A 22,486-nucleotide genomic window follows, 5' to 3' on the forward strand; every position below is an offset into this window, starting at 1 on the left:
ATGTTTGAGATATATCTATCAGAGTGCAGAGTCAACGGGGTTTTCATGTGGTTACACACGGGCTGGACAGAATGTAACAAACCGTTAAGAACTTTATTTTTGCAAAAATCTCAAGTTATTTTAATAGATTTGCAAAAATCTTTTTAGTGCATAAAAGACAATTTTTCATGCAGTTTGTGCCGATATCTTAAGGTATAAGAATAAATCCTTGAATACGTTTAAATTGGTTACAAAATTTCACGTTGTGTGAAGCAGAACCGTATACATGAATGCAGTTAAAATAGATTTCTTTACCAAGAACGCATGCTTGTTTGATAAAGCACTTTTGATGTATTTAACATTGCCACGAGCAGCATGAACATTTGTCTTTTATGCAGTAGTAATATTTCTTTAAAAAAATGTTTTAAAAAGTTATATGGAAAAAAGCACCACTTACCGGTGTCTTTACCTCCATTAAAGGGGCCTTTTCACGTTTTGGTAAATTGACAAAATAAAAAAAAGTTGTTTTAGATTCGCACATTTTCGTTTTAGTTATGATATTTGTGAGAAAACTGTACTACTGAACATTAACCATGCTCTAAAATAATAATTATATGCATCTTTTGACGATTTTAAAACATGAAAATTATAAATCGTTGCAACGCGAAACGATTTAATAATTTGGAGAGTTCTGTTGTTGTCGTTATATTTTGTGATACTACGAGGATTGCTTATATAAAGTATAAAACACATCACTCATAGTATGAGCACGGATGGCCGAGTGGTCTAAGTGGTAGACTTTTACTCCAAGACTCCAAGGGTAGATGGTTCAAGCCCTATTCATGGTTACTTTTTTTCTTTTTCAAAATTTTATTCATGATTTTTTACTGGAGCTTTTAAGATCCAATGTTTACATGTATCAATATAAAGCATTTAATGACAAACTTCAACACATGCTAAATCTGTGAAAAGGCCCCACAAAGTCACGTGATCTTGCACCAATTAAATGATACTTTTGTGAACTTTGGCTATCTGATGTTTTCCCCAAAAGACACGTAAGCTCCAGCCGTGTACAACAAGGGGCGTCAGCAGCTATATAGGAACGCGAAACGAGATGCCGACTACTTGCGCTCGTGCTGTTTTAAAGATGTTAAGTACTTACGCTATCCGTCTGGTCATATTGTGGGTACCCGTGCCGGCCTCCCGTCTTGGTCGGGAACCAGAGTGCTCCTGTTTCCACTACGAGGAGCAGCTCCTGGAGAAGATGGTCCGTATAGAGTTGTGTTCAGGATCGTATGGATGCCGTGCAAGAGTTGACATGGAACACGCCAGGTAAGCGGTGAATAAACTGAACTATTTAAAGGGCAAAGTTCACTTTTGTACTTCATTTCTACTCAACAGGAATACTTGATTTCGGATTTATTTTCAAGCTAAGTACATACAAGTAACAAAACCTTGAAAACATGTTTTCCAGTTGTTGTTGTTTTTTTCCAGCAATAATCAACCAGAGGATTTCAGAGACCATCCGCAAGAAAGAAATAAAAACCAATGAAGTAAAAGGTGTGATTGGTTCTTTATATACCCGCTGGGGTCGCTCTACTTGCCCCACAGGATCAGTATATCTCTTCGATGGATTTGTAGCGGGGGTCTACTATGACTACCCTGGAGGTGGTGTGAACTACCTTTGTCTACCTAAGGACCCTATCTGGGCTGATGGGAATCGAACAGCACGTTTTCCAGGCTCGATTCATGGTAACGAGTACCAGACAAGCAACAGCTATGCAAATATTTGGAACCATCTTAGCGACCACGAGGCCCCGTGTGCCGTGTGCCAAGCCAACGGACCAACTATGATGATCCCGGCCAGGAAGGTGTGCTACGACGGTTGGAGGCTTGAGTACCACGGGTACCTGATGACAATTTACTGTTCACACGAAGGCAGTAAGGAATACTTATGTGTGGACGCAGAGGCTACTGCAGCTCAAGGCAGCAGCCCTAGGAACGAGAACGGAGCTTTATTTTATTTTGTGAAACCTGCATGTGGTTCTCTGAAATGTCCGCCTTACGACGAAAATAAGATTCTTGTCTGTGTTGTATGTATTCGTGCACAATAACTAATACTAGTTCGATTTACATACGAACCTTTGTTTGCTTTTGCATTTGCTTATGTTTCCCAGAGAAAGTGCTTTTGATTGCAAACATATTTATTTTAAACAGACGCAATTAATCATAGTGAGAAGTTAACTTCATTTTGTCAATGGGATTTTCAGCATGAGCGCTTGTTTGTTTGGCAAATTTATCAACATTTCAAACCAATTTGCTGACGAAAATACGTTTCAGTTTTTAGGTGATGCACGACTCGTGTTTTATTGTTTATTATTATTAAATTCTAAAATAGAGCATGTGTATGATAATTAAAAAAAATAGTTTCTATTTAAATGTTTATAGTTTGATAAACACGTTAATTACTAAAATTATTCTTTGTTCCATATGTGAATACAATCCATACAATAAATCGTTGCAAGAGTTAATCGGCATTTACACATGCACAGAAACATGTATTGAATTGTCGCTCGATGTTGAATATATGTCGTAAAGAGTTTTTTCAAAGTTGATATAAACACTCTAACTTTATTACAGAATATTTATGTATACTCAATTGTGCATGGTTCCACATCCTGTCAAGAGCTCTGACTCAATACGTGTCTTCGACTAAATATATTGCTAAAAATACACAGTGTTTATAATCCTTGCCCCAAACAGTTGAACACAATAACAACATTTAGAAAAGGTAGTCTCATTGCCTGCTTTATGTGAAAACAACGGCAAAATTATCTCCGAACCGAATACATTAAGCAAATAATAGAAGTCCCCACTTAACTGAACATCAGTCAACATAATTATATTAGTTGTAAATTTATTAGTAAACGCAAGTAACCTTCATTCAAATTTGGCCTAGATATTGTCAAGATAAAGATTCTGAAAAAGTTTGATCTAGTTCGAGTAATAAATATTTTCTCTAGAGTGGGAACATGGGTTTTTAAGATTTGTCATGGTGACCTAGCTTTTTGTGCACTCATGACCCCGATTCAAGCCCAGCCTAGGTATTGCAACACAGAACATTTTGATAAAGTTTTAATACGATTAAATCATAACAGTCGCATCTATAGACATACCTGTAAGTATGTCTTTCAAAAGCTGTGTTCACTTCGTTCAGCCCGTTTGTGGCACATTGCGGTCATTACCAGGCTTTGTAAACTTTATTGTCGTCTGTACAGCTTTATGCGACAGTCTATTCTACAATTGCTTTTCTGTTTCGTCATCGAGCAATAAACCACTCGTAGGCCCCTTTGAAGTAGGATTTCATATTTCTTGAATAAAGCCACCTCGACCGCCGGGTGCAGGTCTAAGGAGATATAACGTTTGTCTGTATTTTGTATATGTAGTATATTCGACACGGTAATAACTATTGTATTTGTGTGTGTCCTTATCACCATATCGTGCAGCATTTTCTCAAATAAACATTTTGTCGTATACAGTCAATTGACCGCAAAAGGGCACAATTTGTACTTCAAATGACGGCAAAGTTAGTGATCAACTGATGAAGTGGTCAAGCAACTTAAACAGAACACAAAACGTGACAAATACAACATCCACAGTGTTTTTTCAGATATGTTGAAGGGCAAACAAGTGCGAAATAAGGATTATAACGCGTGAAAATTGTACCACACCCATTATGCAATTTATTATAATGTCATATTTGAAGTTTCAAATAAATGCCTTGTAAAATGTGGACGGATTGCGCTCAACAGATGTATAACATTATTTTGTTGCTTTTTTCCATTATACAATCTTACAGATTGTTCCATTCATGGGTCTTCAAATATCCAGGACCACGTAGCATATTGTCAAAAGGTTCCACATAATACAATACCGTCATCTTGGTTATTAGTTATTACATCACAGTTTTCGTCGTGAAAATACAAGTAAATATGTACAACGCCGCCAATACCATCAAATATGATGCCTTTGAACAAATCATCAATTAACACATACATCTAGTACTTGGGCAGCATCGTTTGAAAAAAAAACATATTCGAATAAACATTTCTCTATGGGTACGCCAGCATTTTTTTAATAAGTCTACATATATAAAAGTTTGAAGGATTTATTCTAAACGAGTGCTATGTCATGGAGAGTTGTATTCTTTCCGAACTTACGCAGTCACAGTGGAGTAACACAGTTAATCGTTAATTTTTATTTGGATGATACCTCTTGTATTTTTCAACAAGTCAGCAAATGGTTTCCCTTTCTATTTGCGTTTTGAACATGTGTTAGCTTTTAGCTGGATTGAAATGTTTTAACTAACATAAATTGTTCATGGGACTGAAGAACACGTTAACTTTCAGATAGTAATATTTCCACTATAAGTGTATGCATTGGCATGAATTCTAATGTGATTATGAAATGTAGGTCAGCGTTATCGATGGTAACTTGCACCCAATCTGTATATGGTATCATTTCTGTGATAACCTGAAGAAAAAACTGGGGCACAGCTTTCAATATTTAGATAATATGTTGGAGTCGAAGTAGTTCAAGGTCGCTAAACTTCATTTTGTAATAAGTATCAACTGTTCTTAACTTTGCGATATTTCTTTATCAAACTGTTTCCAAGTTGTAGTAGTGTGATTTATGGTCATCTAGTTTCTGATGTTTAGCTGCTCTGCCTAGATTTTGTTCTAATTTCCGTTAAGGTATGGTCACCCAATTGTGCTGTCTTTTATGTTCATCTAACGCACGTTCTGTAGCAAAACCATTTATTTGTTTGTGTCTATGTTAATTCTCTTTCTTGGAAAACGACTTTTTGCACGATTCACATCTGTGGAACCAATGCTGCCCGACGATGCTGCAGTAAGTGACTGAGTTTATGCAATCTAGAACCACACTTTGTTGGCGTCGCACTGAAGTGCGGCGACTAGTATGTAATACGTTTTTTTTCGCTTACGGGAGGAGAAGTTATTTGACGGATCAATGTATATATTTTTGTTATCAGAATATCTTGCATAGTGGTGATTTTTTGTAAATTAGTGTACATAAGTACTGCATTTGTGCCTATTACATTTATTACAACATTTATTGCCAATAATGCAAAGCTAATTGTTTTAATAAATAACTGATCACAGGGACTGGGCAATAATAAAAGATCACAGGGACTGGTCAAATACGCGAACCGGTGAAACTTTCTGGTTTTGTATAAAACAAAACTTCTTTGTTCCACTATCCTGGCAACCACCTAGTTACTAATAAAGGCGTTATAGAGCGCGAAGCGCGACGCGTATTATTAATTGTAATAATGAGTCCTGATAAAGGAAGCAGCCGCTTATCAATTTGGAGCCCCATCACAGCACCCAAGTCTCATTACTATCAAGTCCTCCTACAGGTTTTTTTAAACCATATATAGAAGGCCGCAGGCCTGACCCGTATCTTGCCAGTGGTATGGGCCCTTTGGTATGGACCTTTAACCCTGCTTACTATCCAGCGTTTAAACTTCCGGGTTTACATTTAAACCGACTATTAATAGCTTATAAATATCTTAGTTAGAAGGTGATTTTTCAAGCGGTTCCGTAGTGTAGTGGTTACACGCTCGCTTCACATGTGAGAGGCCAAAGGTTCGAGCCCCAGTAGAATCAAATTATTGTATTTGTGTTCTATGTTAACTTTTTGTTTTGATGTAGACATTTTAGTTTAAATAAATATGCTGTTTTATTGTAACCATTTTTTTGTTATTATTATGCCCATGAAATATATGTGTGAGAGGGTGGGGGGTTCGTAAACACATTAAAACTTTTGCAGTGTTTTCATATCAATGAGTACTCAACCCCTATCGTAAATGAGCAACGTAAGAATAAGTTCAGAATCATCCCCCTTGAAGTTGAGAAAAATATTAAATTACGCTTACAAGATGAAGCAGATTTTTTAAAATCTACACAGTTCTGTTCCATTAATGAAAACTGCACACGGATGCCGGTAAAAAAGGGAAACCAATGTAAATAAAATGAACTATGAAATATTTGGGGGTTACAACACATAATCATAGATAATGGTTATTTGGGGGTTATAACACAACATCATAGATAATGGTTATTTGGGGGTTATAACACAACATCATAGATAATGGTTATACCAGTATCTTTTTCTATTTTGTTTAAAATAATCGGCCAATATATTAATATTTACAGTAGAAAAAAAATCGTTCCATGTAACTTCATTGAGTGCCTTTTACACTGAAATTCCCGACGCCATTTAATGCTTTGCATCAATACTTATCTTGTTTATGTATAAAATACATTTCAAACATTAGTGACTTGTTTTTTTAGTGTCAACCTATACCCTATTATTTTGTAACATTTTGGAACAGTTTATTATATTGATACGTGACATTACCACTTGATGAAGTGATCTGATTAGGTGTTTGTAAATAAGAAATGTAACATGCAACACTGTATTTCAAAACAAAGAAAAATAATATTATAAAAAATACTGAATTGTAGAGGTTAAAAAGGAAAAACTTGTTGTTTTTGGTATTTTTATGTACCAAAAATGCTACAACAACATTTTAATTTAAGTTCTTTGCCCAGTTAACGTACTCAAACGTACTTTTATGTGTGCAATTATTGGTTTAAAATAAAAAAATAAGGCAAATAAATAATAAATAAATGTATTAAATGGAAAAAAATATTCGTGTACTACATTTAAAAAAGCAATATTCTGTTGAAATCGATTCAATATCTCAATCATTTTTTATTAAAATATCTGCGATATTTGAATATATCAAGACAAAGCTTGTGACCAAGTTTCATAAAGATTGAGTCATACATGTATAGTTTCCTAAGATTAAACTTGGTGACGTAAGTTTCTTGCTCTCGTGACTCTGATAGAGCCTAGCAGCTATTGCAAAAATGAGCATTTTGATTTAATGTCATCAAGATTGAACTACAAATGTTGCCTCTATATTACAAACAATTGACTTAGAGACAACGTTTTTGAAATCACGTTACCCAGATTCAAAATGGGCCCAGATTATGTCATGTTTCATACTGATTGATTTATAAGGAACAAGTGTTAGTGTACTCCGAAGCTCCGGTTATTTAGGGCGGCATTGCCGGAGATCTTGACTTTACTCTGCTCTCATTCATGTGGCCCGCGTGTGGAACATTTAAGTGCTCACCATACGATGTGAGCAACCTTTTTGTATGCGCAGTCCGTATGCGTAGGAATGAACAGAGCGACGCAGACTTAAAACATCGTCCATTTTGAAAGTTCAATGCCCTGGTAAAACAGGGTATGTTGAATCATCAAGTTATCATCTAGTACAATTATGGCTGAGCTAGATGCGTTTTTCATTTATAAATCAAAGTTATTTAAGGTATAATTGTGCGATTTATGAACATTGAGTTTCTAATTGGCATTGTTCACTGAATACATAGTAAATCAATTAATAATGGGATTTCATCGTTTATAAAACATCCAAACTTTTCCAAGAATAATTCAGACCACGCGTACAATATACAACAAGATATGTGTTTGTCACAAACACTATATCCCTTTCTGCGCCGCTTTGAAGCTATATATTTGACCTTTGACCTTGAAGGATGACCTTGACCTTTCACCACTCAAAATGTGAAGCTCCATGAGATACACGTGCATGCCAAATATGAAGTTGCTATCTTCAATATTGCAAAAGTTATGGTAAAATGTTAATGTTGGGGCAAACAAACCAACAAACCAACCAACCAACAGACAGGGCAAAAACAATATGTCCACCACTATAGTGGTGGGGGACATAAACATCTTCAATAAATAAATAATGCTTACTGATATTTTTATGTATATAACGCGCTGTAGGCTGGTTTTGGGCAATCACTTTCAGTCCGCATTCTTCCCAACCCACGGACAGTTCAAATCTTGTAGCCGTAAAGCGACAAAACGTGAATGACGAATTCACCACTCAATGACACAGAGCACGTGTATACAGCTCCATTGAAAGCAAGGGAAATTGACAAAGACCAGATCAAATAATGATTGGATTTTTTTCAGTTGTGAAATGGTTTTGGCTTTAAATTTAACTCGAATACAGGCGTCATGTTGTCAAGTTTGCTTTTATCTTCTTAATCTTAAGCATCTCATTACATGGGGACACTGAAAGTGAGTTTATTTGTGGTCGCATTTTGTTAATGGTACCTTTATTAGTGACGGCTGTAAATCCAAATGCACATAACGATGTAAGCTAGACATTTCTTATTGTTTTCAATTTATTGTTAACACAATATAAAACAAGAGATTGCCAAGCAATATTGTCCCCTACCGGTGAAACTCCACCCTTGTCAGTAATTTTTTTTTAATTTGTTGCCATAGCAACCTCAATTTTTGACTTAGGAACAAAATGAATTGACGTGCATAATCTCCATATTGCCATCTGTCCATAAGTCAAGTTTCATGAAAAAATATGAAGATATTTTCAAGTTATCGCAGGATCCAGAAAAGTGTGACGGACAGACTGACACACGGAGCGCAAACCATAAGTCCCCTCCGGTTACACCGGTAGGGGTCAATAAATACTTGGGAACATTGCACTGTATACAACAAATATCACGATAACAAAACGAAAATATCTTAGCAAAACTCAGCGTTACATCAAACGTCGGTCCGAGATTACCGCGCATCCGGTACAGGACTTGAACTTTGCTGAGCACGACCACGTGACGCCTCTGGTGACGTCACACACACTTCCCCGGACTCTTCAATTCGAGATTTTCGCAATGTAGAAAATATGTCCTTAAATATCATCTTATACGGTGGATTTTCCAACTCATCGCCTGGCTTTGTTAACTTGATTGTCGTCTGTACAGCTTTATGTGAAAGTCTCTTTTCCAATTCCTTTTCTGCTTCGTCATCGTCCTCGAGTAATAAACTACTCGGACGTTTTCCCTTTTGAAGTAGGATTTCATATTTCTTGAATAATGCTTGGTACTGAAGTTCCAGCTCATTTAAAATAGATATCCCCATGTCATCAGGATTTTCGGGGCTATCTATTGACGTCATGGTTTCTTTCGTTTCCATAGCGACTTTGTCTAGTGATTCGCGGCTACCATAGACGGAACCTCCGCTTTCGAGTTTCACGATTTTACCCTCGCTATTGAATGTCGGATAGTCTGTTTCAACATCCGTGTGAATTATACCAGTCTTTTTTAGCATATCTAATGTCTTACCACAATGCATACAGTACTGACCCGATTCCTGTTTGATTTTCTGAATATCATCTTGGAGTTTCTTGTACTTAAACAAATCCTCCTCGAGCATTTTGATTCTTACCTCCAGCGAGGCATTTTCCTCCCACAGCAGCGCTGTTTCCGTTTCTAGGTCCTCTCTTTTCCGCTTGTCAAGCAGGGTCTGAGACTTAAGCCTCTTGATAATCTCCTGCTGGTTCCGGATCTCCGTCTCGTACGGGTTCATCGGCAGGTTGGAGCTTTTAAAGCTCTCCGTGTACGACCAATTGCCAATTCTCTCGTAGTAAAGGTCCTTGTTCTCGCGCTGGTCAGGCAGGTTTGCCAGGGAGCGCGCGCGCCGCGTGTCCTTGTTCTGTTGCGTCTGCATCTTCTTCCGCTCCCTCTCTGCAACCTTGAGCTCGTCAACTCGATGCGACAGCTCGTCATTTTTCTCTTCGAGCGTCTGAATAGTGGTTGTCAGTCTGTGGAGATACAATGTTATACTGTCAATAAAGAAAATAGGTTGTAAACGATAATATTAAGTCATGTTCATAATGAACCTACAACAACGCATACAATTAAGTTGCCCATTCCGGAAATCTCTTTCATATCACTAATGGCTGTTTGATTACAGAGTGTGACTAGCGAATTGTTAATTTTCGTGTTAAATGCCAGAATGCAATTATCAGATAGAGGTTAAAGCCCGTCTTGTGCAATTAAACAATATGTTTGGCTGCATTTAAGTGGCAGCCGATACATGTAATTACCCTGGTATTTCTGTTTATATGCGGGCTTAATTCAACCAGTAAAACCTTGCACAACATATGCGAGATCTCCTGTATAGAGTATTGTTGGTATAAGTAAGTTGCTAGAATATCTTAAGGACTTAAAGCGTCGCGTTAAATAGTAGCATATTGTTCAATGGACAGTTCATTCAGTTGAGTGCGTCTTTCCATCGAACTAAGCAACAACACATAATGCGTATTTTGCTATGTGTAGTTAAGTTGTATCCTCGCCATGCAGTACCTTCTATACTTTTTCACACACGCACAAAATCAAATTACAAGTGATGTCTTTTGTTATGGTCATAATCCATAATAACTGGATCATGAATTTATCAATGTGATCATTTTTTTAGGATTAGGTTAAAGTTTTGTTTTTGTATTTGAATTTTACGATGTTTATTATGAGGACTTACGACTGGCGACGATTTCAACATAAATACATGAACACAAATTCAAATGTTCTGTTAATAATGAAATGTAGACGCAAAATTATTTTCTGTCCATTAACTAGCACTCAAGACACGTGGACGGTCAACATCCGGTCTACCTGTCAATTTTCTGCTTATCGGCCTTGCTGTCGATGGCGAGTTTCTGGTTGTGTTTCTCGAGCTCCTGTATGGACTTGTCGATCTCCTCATAGATCCGGTTCCGGGACTCCGTCGCCTCTCGCAAGCTCTCTAGTTGGTTGTTGTGATGCTGAAATACGTACGTGATTTACAGTTCAGTGAGATAAAACAGACGTGCGGCGAATTTAGTTGTAGTCTCAATACGGGGCTTAACACTTTGCATGCTGGGAAGTTTGTCGTCTGCTAAAATGTCGTCTGCTGAATTTCTAAACTTAGCATTTTCTTTTATTTTTTTTAAAGAACACTACCGGTATAAGAATAGCAAACAGTTTGGATCCTGACGAGACGCTACGTTCTGTGGCGTCTTATCTGGATCGAAACTGTTTGCAAATGCCTTCAAAATCCGGTTCCAGCACTGAAAGAGTTAATTCGCTGAGCGGAAAGATCAGTAAAGTGGACCAGACTATTATTACTGTAAATTTCAAACGTTTTGGATTGAAACGATTATCGGTACGTATTGACATTTTCAATCGGTCAAGACATTGCCAATGCATGTATGTATATGGATGTATTTTGTCCGTTAAAGTAAACGCGCAAAGTCGGGCATTAATTGAGCATCTCTATCAGTTCAATATATTGATCAATTAAGCGGGATGGGGGTATCCTGATATTACAAACTTATATGGCAGTCACAACGGCCAATCAATCCGAGAGACATCAGTTGAATGTTCGTAAAGATAAGGGGAGAGCACTGTACAGCGTGTGAACGTACGTCGATCTCGAGTTGCTGTTCCTCGATGATCTGCTGCGCCTGGAACAGCTGCCCCTCCAAGTCCCTGTTCCGCTCCAGCAGCGCCTTGCCCAGTTCCGCAGCCAGGTGCAGGTCTGCAGAGATGTAACAAATGGCTATATTATTTGTCTGCATTATTTGTCTGTAGTTTATTTCTGTATTATATGTCTGTATTATATCTGAATTACATGTCTGTAGTATGTCTGTGTTATTTGTCTTTATTATAATTATGTCGGTATTATATGTCTATATAATATGTTTGTATTATATGTCTGTATTATATTCGACTATTTAACCTTGTTTCGGTTCTAACTTCCCTATCGTAGAATATCTTCCCGAATAAGCCGTTTGTCGAATACAACCAATTAACCGCGAATCATGACAATTTAACAACGAACGACGGCCAAACTTAGTTATTAATTAATGTGTGCGGAACTAATATATGGGCTGTCAGTTGTAGTGGCAGCCATTGTGTGAATACGTTTTTTTGTCACTGTGACCTTGACCTTTGACCTAATGTAAGTTATCATCCGGAAACCATTATACTATTTCGAGTCACTGTGACCTTGACCTTTGACCTTGTGACCTGAAAATCAATAGGGGTCATCTGCCAGTCATGATCAATGTACCTATGAAGTTTCATGATCCTAGGCGTAAGCATTCTTGAGTTATCATCCCGAAACCATTTTACTATTTCGAGTCACTGTGACCTTGACCTTTGACCTCGTGACCTAACAAGAGCTGTCAGAGGACTATTCGAGTGCTTGATAGTATAACGTAAGCCATCATGGGGAAATTGTTCATATTCAATAATTTATTAGACGATCTTTCAAAATTAAATAAAAGCTGCGCCATGAGCGCATGATACGCCCGTCGTTCGCCAATGAAGTAGTAAGGTAATAAATAACCCTTTGAATCATTTTTTTACTTCAGTTTATTTGTATTTGAATACATGGTTTATTTTATAAGTACATGAGCATGGAAATCACGAAATTTTGACGAACAAAGTCCCATAACTCTGGAACGACAATTCAGAATTCCGTCAAAAACGAAAGGGGATCAGGGTTTATCAATATTAAGATTGTGTTGAAATTTGAAAAAAATCCATCGAAGGATATTTGAGCTACAGTAGGACATTCAATGAAATCACGAAATTTTGACGAACAAAGTCCCATAACTCTGGAACGACAATTCAGAATTCCGTCAAAAACGAAAGGGGATCAGGGTTTATCAATATTAAGATTGTGTTAAAATTTGAAGAAAATCTGTCAAAGGATATTTGACGTAGCGTACGACATTAACAGACGGACGGACGGACGGACGGACAGACGGACGCGGGGTATACCATAATACGTCCCGTCATAGACGGGCGTATAAAAAATCCATCGGGGGATATTTGAGCTACGGTAGGATACATGAACAACAATAACATTTAAGGTCACAGTGACCTTGACCTTAGAATGAATGACCTTGAAATGACCAGTGGTCATCTAAGTGTGCTTGCAAACCTTCATGTCAAGTTTGAAGACTCTATGTCCAAGCATACCAAAGTTATAACAATTTTAACATTTTAACATTTAAGGTCACAGTGACCTTGACCTTCAAATGAATGACATTGAAATGACCAGTGGTCATCTTCTAGTACTGGCCAATCTTTATTTCAAGTTTGAAGACTCTAGGTACAAGCATACCAAAGTTATAACATGAAATAAGAACTTTAACATTTTTACATTCAAGGTCACAGTGACCTTGACCTTCAAATGAATGACCTTGAAATGTCCAGGGGTTACTTACTAGTTCTGGCCAACCTTCATGTCAAGTTTCAAGACTCTAGGTCCAAGCATACCAAAGTTAGAACAACTTTAACATTTTTACATTCAAGGTCACAGTGACCTTGACCTTCAAATGAATGACCTTGAAATGTCCAGTGGTTACTTACTAGTTCTGGCCAACCTTCATGTCAAGTTTCAAGACTCTAGGTCCAAGCATACCAAAGTTATAACAACTTTAACATTTTTATATAGCTACAGTAGGACATTCAATGAAATCACGAAATTTTGACGAACAAAGTCCCATAACTCTGGAACGACAATTCAGAATTCCGTCAAAAACGAAAGGGGATCAGGGTTTATCAATATTAAGATTGTGTTAAAATTTGAAGAAAATCTGTCAAAGGATATTTGACGTAGCGTACGACATTAACAGACGGACGGACGGACGCGGGGTATACCATAATACGTCCCGTCATAGACGGGCGTATAAAAAGGTAAAAAATATTTATAATTTTATTTATTTATTTTTTTTTTTGGGGGGGGGGGGGGTAAGGGGGGTGAGAGGGGGTATAATGTGGGGTGTGGTAATTTATTAGATGTTTAAAAAAATGGGGGGTGGGGGGGAAGGGGGGAGTGAGAAGGGGTATAATGTGGGGTGTGGTAATTCATTAGATGTTTAAAAAAAATGGGGGGGGGGGGGTTAGGGGGGTGGGGGAGAGAGGGGGTATAATGTGGGGTGTGGTAATTTATTAGATGTTTAAAATCAACATTTTTTTATAAAAAAATTTGGGGGTGGGGGGGGGTAGCCCCGGGGTGGGGTGAGAGGGGGTATAATGTGGGGTGTGGTAATTAATTAGATGTTTTAAAAAAATTGACGGGGTGGGGGTAGAGGGTAGTAGGGAGTGAGAGGGGGGTATAATGTGGGGTGTGGTAATTTATTAGATGTTTAAAAAAAAATTGGGGGGGTGGGGGGTAGGGGGGAGTGAGAGGGGGTATAATATGGGGTGTGGTAATTTATAAGATGTTTAAAAAAAAATGGGGGGGAGGGGGTGGGGGGTAGGGGGGCAGGGGGAGATAGGGGGGTATAATGTGGGGTGGGGTAATTTATTAGATGATGTTTTAAAAAAAATTGGGGGGGGGGTGAGGTTGGGGGGGGGGGAGGGATTCTGGTAGGGGCGTGGGGTATTGTTTGGGTGGAATCCATTGTGGTATTTAGGTAAGTGTTATTTTGGCAAAGAAATAATAAAATGTGATCATTAATCAAGAAGTTATGGCAATTTAAGCAAAGAAATAATAAAATGTGATCATTAATCAAGAAGTTATGGCAATTTAAGCAAAATGTTCAATTAAAAGGGGCCATAATTATTTCAACATGCTTGATACAGTGGTCTGCTCTTGTTTATAGGCTGGGGTCATGTTGGTAAACAAGTATGCAACATATAAAAGCAATATGTCAAAGGATATAGGAAATATTTGGGGTAGTACGCATTACTTTAACATAGATTTATCAAATGTATGCATATTCTAAGTATAAAAGGGGCAATAATTATGACAAAATGCTTGATAGAGTTGCCTGCTCTTGTTTATAGGATGGGGTGATGTTGGTAAACAAGAATGCAAAATATAAAAGCAATTTGTCAAGGGACAATGAAAAAAATAACAAATGATCTCACACTGACATGAACAAATATCCTCTATTTACTAAACATGAAATTTAAACTTATTGCATGTGTTTCCACTGTATATAAGAAAGATATAATACTGTATTACCTCCCCTGCCCTGCTTATATTTATATTAATCAACAAAATTAAACATTAACACAATATTTAATATACAAAATATACAAAAAAATCTTATATTCTGATAATATTTTCACTGATCCACTTTATTTTACTCAAATGATGATGTTTCATTGGACTGATAATTATAGATTTAGGATTACAGACCAGTTGCTTCAGTTATATTGTTCAGAGTTCGCCCTGTTGGCCGCGTATGCGTTCTTGAGTTATCATCCAAAAACCATTTTACCATTTCGAGTCACCGTGACCTTGACCTTTGACCTAGTGACCTCAGAATCAATAGGGGTCATCTGCGAATCATGATCAATGTTCCTATTATGTTTCATGATCCTAGGCCCAAGCGTTCCTGAGTTATCATCCGGAAACCACCTGACAGACCGACAACCGACCGACATGTGCAAAGCAATATAATCACTCTTCTTCGAAGGGGGGGGGGGCATAAAAACGAACGAGAGCTTTGGCACCAACGTGTCCTAAACCGAATCTGCGCCGCTTTGCCATCTATGTTCTAGGACAAACAAGTGAAACATGTGTGGCTTATTTGGCGTGAAAAACGTGAATCGCTCATTATTAACGTCAGGATGATAACATATTTGAAGTTACAAATAAATTCCTTGAGAAATATGGACTTGGGAGTATTGCTTTTCATTATTCAATCTAAGAGAAAGCTCCGATATTTCGCTAACATTCACGTCGCATAGTGTCCACAAAATAAATCCATGTCAAACATACTTAATAAATTTCAGACGTGCATCAGATCGATCGATTTGCGATTGCCTAGCAATGGTTCTGGTCGAGTCTCCGATAACAAGAGCACGAGGCAGCGGTGAGTCATCGTCTAACGCGTCTGCAGCGTCCATTGATTTCCGTAACTGCTGCCTTCATTCAGACTACTAAAGTCGGCGACCCCCCCCCCCCCCCCCTCCCCCCCCCCCCCCCCCCCCCCCCCCCCTTGCCCTATCCCTTTCATTTTTTCGTCACAATAAATATCGCGTTGTTGAAAATGAAGATACAATATTGATACGTACACACGTATTTGATTGCTCACTTGATAATTAACTTGTTTGATCGAGATATGATTTCGACGTCAATATTGATCAGAATCTGTCCATCCGAATAGATGTGCGTGATCTGATGTATTATTTAAATAACTATAAGCGCAGGAAACTTTGTGGCAAAATCGAATAGAATCTGAAAGTGAATTTGTGCAAGCAAGACGTGGTCGACAATTTTAAATACCAGCACAAATTGTACTTGCAGACACTAACATGACTTGATTACAATTACTATGCGTTTAACGGTAGTTGTTTATATAACGCTAGTATTCATCTTAATAAATGTGAGTACTCATATCTCTATATATAAATAACGTTATAACTAGATGCATGATGAAAAGAAGCGATCTCTTGCTTGTTCACAATGTTTCAATAAAGTCGCACACAAACTGCATCAACATTGAACAGGAATGTTTTAAACGGACTGGAACCATTTTCGAACTCGACATGGACACCACTTAAACCAAAAATATAAGTTACCCAACTGTGATAATGATTTTACAAGAAAATCTTACTTTCATAGGTGTTATAAATGTATTTCAAGTATGTTAGTTGACATACTAACCTAGTGTTTGAACCCACATGCAAGAGTATAGAACTAAGTCGTTGTGCTCAGGTTAGTTAATATGAGTAACAAGAAATATCTTTAAAAAAGATATACGGCGTAAATAGTTTAATAATGAGATCAAGTATAGCGAATGTCTTTTTCTGTGCAGTTCTTAGCTGCATCACACGCAGTACGGGATGTTACGGGGAGTTTTCGCGGCTTATTTTACATTATAACATATTGCTGGTCATAAACCTATAGATACAAAACAGAAAACCAAAAGAAGAATGGAAGTGAAATTTAAACATATGAGTCAGCTCTTTATACTTTTACATGTTAACATGTTGACAGGAATAAGGAAGTAAGTACTAAATATGAGAACATAGCCTTTTAAGTATAAACGCTCTTGCGCTGGTAATACTCTGAAAATAAAAGGTGTACGCACAAACTGTATTGATGTCGAGAATTGAGTGTAAAACTGTTCTATCTATTAAGCCTTTTCATTCGAGATAAAATTGTTTCATACAGTAAAACAGTGTTACAAAGACGCGGATATGTTTCCAATGTTCTGGTGGTATACTCAAATCAGCCAATGGAATAAATGAAGTGTATTCATTCGTACCTAGCCGCGGGAAATTTTATTGGAATTTTATTGGACACTTACAAAGGTCAGGCTAAGGTGAAAAGCTGGCTTATTCAGCTTACGCCGAAAAACAGGGGATGAAGCGTATACGAGTGGCTGAGTGCGATTTCGTGAGGTAAGTTGCAAAGTATGGACAAATTTGAGTCTTTTTCAGATTTGTGTAGAGCACGACGATTGATGCCGGATATACGACCGAGGAAAGCACAGACAGCGTTGGGTCGAACGGGCGCGTGCATTCAAACGAAATAAAAGAGAAAAGAGACTGTGTGAAAATGTCCGGCCTCTTTTAATACAAATTTAGGAAAAGACGCCACTTTGTCATTCAGTTACTAACAAACCTCAATTAAACGCAGTCAGCCCCACGTACGCTTGCACCCCCATCCCCTCCCCCGCTCCCGATCTGAAACCACACACAATTAATACGGTAGAATTTATACGGTAGAGAGTATCAGTGTTTTTTCTAAAGGTATCCGTATCTGTGTGTGTGTCTTGGCAATAACTTCGTATTGACTATCGTTCTTCTGTTTTCGAAACAGCAAACAACGACATAAATATTTTTGTTTGCGAAGACGTGCACAACAAATTCGGAAACAAGAGATGTGTTTGTCAGAAACACTATGCCCTCTACTGCGCCGCTTTGATTTATTTAATGTTTTTTTTATCATTTTGCAGGTACAGATAATTTTTACAAGGGAAGTCATATTTTTTAAAGGGATGTAATAAAGAAGAGATGTGTTTGTCAGAAACACAATGCCCCCTATTGCGCCGCTTTGAAGCCATAAATTTGACCTTTTACCTTGAAGGATGACCTTGACCTTTCACCACTCAAAATGTACAGCTCCGTGAGATACACATGCATGCCAAATATCAAGTTGCTATCTTCAATATTCCAAAAAGTTATGACCAAACTTAAACGAAGGTTAAAGTTTTAGGAAAGAAAAATACAGTGATTGTTTACCTTTGACCTTGAAGGATGACCTTGACCTTGACTTTCCACCACTCAAAATGTGCAGCTCCATGAGATACACATGAATGCGAAAGATCAAGTTGCTATCTTCAATATTAAAAAATTTATCAAACTTTAACCAAGGTTAAAGTTTTGGGACACACACAATGACACAATGACAGACAGACAGGCCAAACACAATATACACCCGATCTTTCGATCCGGGGGCATAAACATATTACTTCCCTTGTAAAAAAGATCTGTACCTGCCAAAATGATAAAGAAATTATTTCCCTTTAAAGCTTGTTACTTCCCTTGAATTTGTTGCATGATCAAAACTTCCGATCGCAATTTTAAAGATTCGGGAAAAAACAGAGACGTAGATAACGTCTACGTCTCTGGGAAAAACAACCGATTTTCTGGCGATTTTAACCGATGAATTTGATCGGCAATCGGTTAATTTCTGCGTTGAATAAGACCGAGCTCGTGAAAATCGCTGCGCAATTGATGAAGATATGGCTGTTCAAAGCGTTGCATCCTGTTTGGGGGTGATTTTGAGTTGCATACCTTGTTATATATATATTTGATAGTGAATTTTTTTCCATAAAATTTAATTTTTCGTTATAATATGATTATTTATCAATCAAAATGATGTTTTCACTAATTAATATCATAGCCACACGCTAACCACCTGTGATATGGATTGGTGAAAATCCCTGCAGTAATTAAATTAATTAACTGTAGAATCATAAAAAAAGGGAAATGATTAATAGGTAATAATTAAGTGAAGGGTAATTGTTTTTTATTGCAAATCTCTTCCGTGATATATACACACCCATGAAGTTTCATGTTGAAATCGTGTAGGGTATCTGAGATATAGCCTTGAAAAGTTACATCTGACATGCAACAACAAGAAAGGTCAATAACTATTAGTTAAGAAGGGCTGGAATCGGTTCTTGTGCATGGCAATTCTTCTATTGATTTCTACACACCCATGAAGTTTCATGTTGATATCTTGTATCATATCTGAGAATTAGCCCTAAAAGTTCCATCATAGGATAACAACAAAGGACAATAACTCTCATTTAAGAAAATGAAGAGTTATGGTTCTTAAGCATGTCACTTCTCCTCATCAATATCAATACTGCCATGAGGTTTCATGTTGAAATCATGAATGGTATCTGATATATAGCCCTGAAAAAGTCATTATACAAAAACAAAGGGTAATAACTCATATTATCGCTCGTATATGGTTCTGGTTCTTGTGCATGGCACTTCTCATCATTGATATATATACACCTATGAAGTTTCATGTATATACCTTATATAGTTTCTGAGATATAGCCCTAAAGAGTTTTGTAACAGACAGACGGACAGATTGACGGAAGGAAAAGCCCAATTTTATATCCCTCCACCTTTGGCGGTTGATAATTATATTACATCGACGTATCATTCACTGGTATTTGCAAAGCTCAAATCTTTACTTAAGCACATAACATTCATTCTGATTGTCAAATCCACGAATTTGTGTTAGCTAACTATTAAAATAAGTAACATTTACTGTCGTAATAAAGGCTCAAAGACTGAATAAATAAAAACTAAATCATAATTTCTCCTAAGGACCTTACAGAACACGGACCAAAAGCCTCACTTGTAGTACAAGACGACGTTACAAATCACAGTACATGTGCAATAATTATAATTCAGAAGTAAGTGAACACTGATAATATGCAAGAGGTACAAACAAAAATGACCGTAATTGACGGTGATATATGTATGTTCAAGGGTTTTGTTAATTACCCATGTGAACAGGTGCATATTACCGTAATAGGTTGTGAATATCCATGGATTAGTTGCGTTCGGAATAAGGTATATTGTATACTGATACATACTGGTACGGTTTGTCTCATACACGCGTTATTACTGATCAAGCACGTGTGTGCAGTATACTCTACGGTGTAATATATGCAAGAACATTACGGTACATGTCAATCATCATGCCGAAATATACTGCCCCTGAGCAAAATAAATGTTCAACATTGCGAATAACGATGATACATTTTGACTAGCAAAGCAAATCATCATTTACATGTATTAAAGCCTTATATAAGTGAGCCTTTTAGCCATTATTATTAAAATTGATGATTTATGCGTGTCCATACTGACCGTTTTCATACCACTCCTCTCGTCCGTCCAACTCCATCTTTTAAGCCTATCCCACCATGAAAATGAACGACGCGAATTATTCCATCATAAAAGTCTGCCTCCCTGCATCGTAATTGTTCATAACTACGTGGAACACTACATACTAATATCGTTCAATGAGCATATTAATGTCTATTAATGAGCATACTACAAGTCCATACGACTACATACGGCAACACATACACACATACACTGTATAACAGCCGTCTGCAATTTAGAAAGATAATCGAGTCAGCACTCCACTGTGTTGGGAAAATTCAATACACGTCTCCCCTTAGACATGCTGCGCACGTGGCAACATGTACGTGCTGACGAAATACATATGTTTATAATAAATAAATAACGCGATCGTTATTTCGGGCGCGGAAATCGAACAAATATGTACGCATGCTATGTAGTGCGCTATTGTTTGGTGCAAATAACACCATAATTATGTTACTTTAATAACCTACATAAATTATCAGACCAAGTTTTCATAAATATGTTAGTTGATAACAAAATATGGGTCTGCGTTATCGGAGGCGTAGCTAGCAAAATGTTAAGCGTAAGCGTTGTGCCGTACAGATTACTCGGGTGAGTTTTTGCTTGGAAAGGTTCATTTTATAGTTTTAAAAACGCGATGTATGTGATGTCGGCACTCTCAGATTGCTCAAAAATCTTTTCCGCACACATGTTAAACCCAGCTTTTCACCTAAGCTGAACTTTGTACGCGCCCAACGAAGTTTGAATAAAAAAAAAGCCCGCCAGTGGTCCATAAACTTTTCGAAATAAAAAAAAACGTGCAATCTACAAACAGTCATCACATTCACATTAAGATGAAATTCATTTGACTTGATACTACAGTGCGTTTTGCAACTACACATGCATATTATATGCGTGTTAAGCATGAAACAATTTTATCTCTAATGAAAAAGCTTGAGGGATAGATTAGTTTTACACTCAACTCTCGACATCAATACAGTTTGTGTGTGCACCTTTATATTGAGAAGAATGGCATCTAATTGATGAGACGTACTGAGGTTTGGATGTCAATCCTCATTTTGAGCAGATGATGATGACTATTCTATGTAATGAAACTTCATATTTGTTGTTGCGAGATCTATTTGGAAGAGGTTAAAAATTTATTGTTGCTATCATTCTGTTCACATATGTAGTTACTACAACTGAATTGCATTCTGTTCTCTAGGATATTTTAGATCAGTAAAGTATGGTTTAATTTTTAAACGCTATCGAGTAAACTAGGTATACTGGGATTTCATTTTGACCCGAAATATCCTAATTGAAGATATTTGGCAATAAAATTATAGTATGTCATCAATATGTTCTTAATGTGTATTCAACAATTCCATGCTAATTTTTTTTATTAATTTAACAAGAATTATTCCACCATATTGACTACTTCATTAAGCACAAAACTATTAATAATCAAATCAACTAACAATGTTCGACAAACCTCTAAAACAGGTCTGTTCGAAGAACGCGCGTATAAGTATTTCAAATATGTACGGATCATTCGCGTGTGGTCGGTTAACTTATATGTTTTCGTTTAATTTCCATTATTGTATTGTATATATGTTCTGTATCTATAGACATATGATCATAAATATTTAATAACGCGAAATAAGCCACGAAATCTGGCGCATCATCCCGTAATCGCCTTGCGTGTGTGATGCAGTTAAGAACTGCGCAGAAAATACATTCGTTATCTTTGATCATATTGATGTAATTCTCTATGTTTCACCAACACCAACCACAATCAACGCCGTATATCTATTTAAAGATATAGTTTATAGTTCCAAGTGATACTAGTTAATACAGAAATGACACATTTAATTACCGCCACGTAAATTCAACTGTTAACACGGGTGGGATGCGATTTTACGCGTACCCATCTCCCTTCACCAACTGCTAAACCCCTGGTTCAGTCATATACAAAGCCAATGTACAAACTTATACATGATAATAAAGATATGTTTACCGCGTGATGCGAAAATGGGTCTTACGCGATATGCTTAATACCAGCCTGCGCATCCGCTGTGCTGCATTCCTTCAAACTGTTAACGTCTGCAACTTTTTCATGATGCATGTTTTGCCCGAATTTCTCTGCTATATAGACTAGTGTTAGAAAATTA

General features: G+C 37.2%; 2 protein-coding genes across 4 annotated transcripts; one reads left to right on the plus strand and one right to left on the minus strand.

Annotated features, from left to right (window-relative positions):
- Nucleotides 1-1,126: 1,126 nt before the first annotated feature.
- On the plus strand, nucleotides 1,127-3,880 carry LOC127866536 (short-chain collagen C4-like). The gene is made up of 3 exons (XM_052407141.1): nucleotides 1,127-1,250; nucleotides 1,474-2,072; nucleotides 3,839-3,880. The coding sequence occupies exons 1-3, from the start codon at nucleotides 1,127-1,129 to the stop codon at nucleotides 3,878-3,880; spliced, it is 765 nt and encodes a 254-aa protein (XP_052263101.1).
- A 3,598-nt stretch (nucleotides 3,881-7,478) lies between these two features.
- Nucleotides 7,479-22,486, minus strand: LOC127865930 (cerebellar degeneration-related protein 2-like). Of its 3 annotated transcripts, none has more exons than XM_052406079.1 (4): nucleotides 22,358-22,486; nucleotides 11,369-11,481; nucleotides 10,578-10,726; nucleotides 7,479-9,727 (listed from the first exon to the last, which is right to left on the minus strand). In XM_052406079.1, exons 1-4 carry the CDS (start codon nucleotides 22,383-22,385, stop codon nucleotides 8,692-8,694), a joined length of 1,326 nt encoding a protein of 441 aa, XP_052262039.1. In that variant the 5' UTR covers nucleotides 22,386-22,486; the 3' UTR covers nucleotides 7,479-8,691. The 3 variants fall into 3 exon arrangements, with proteins under 3 accessions (XP_052262039.1, XP_052262038.1, XP_052262037.1); XM_052406078.1 differs by lacking the exon at nucleotides 22,358-22,486 and adding an exon at nucleotides 20,316-20,796; XM_052406077.1 differs by lacking the exon at nucleotides 22,358-22,486 and adding an exon at nucleotides 19,973-20,075.

Source organism: Dreissena polymorpha, chromosome 2 (assembly GCF_020536995.1).
Source record: "Dreissena polymorpha isolate Duluth1 chromosome 2, UMN_Dpol_1.0, whole genome shotgun sequence".
Classification (NCBI taxonomy): Eukaryota; Metazoa; Mollusca; class Bivalvia; order Myida; family Dreissenidae; genus Dreissena; species Dreissena polymorpha.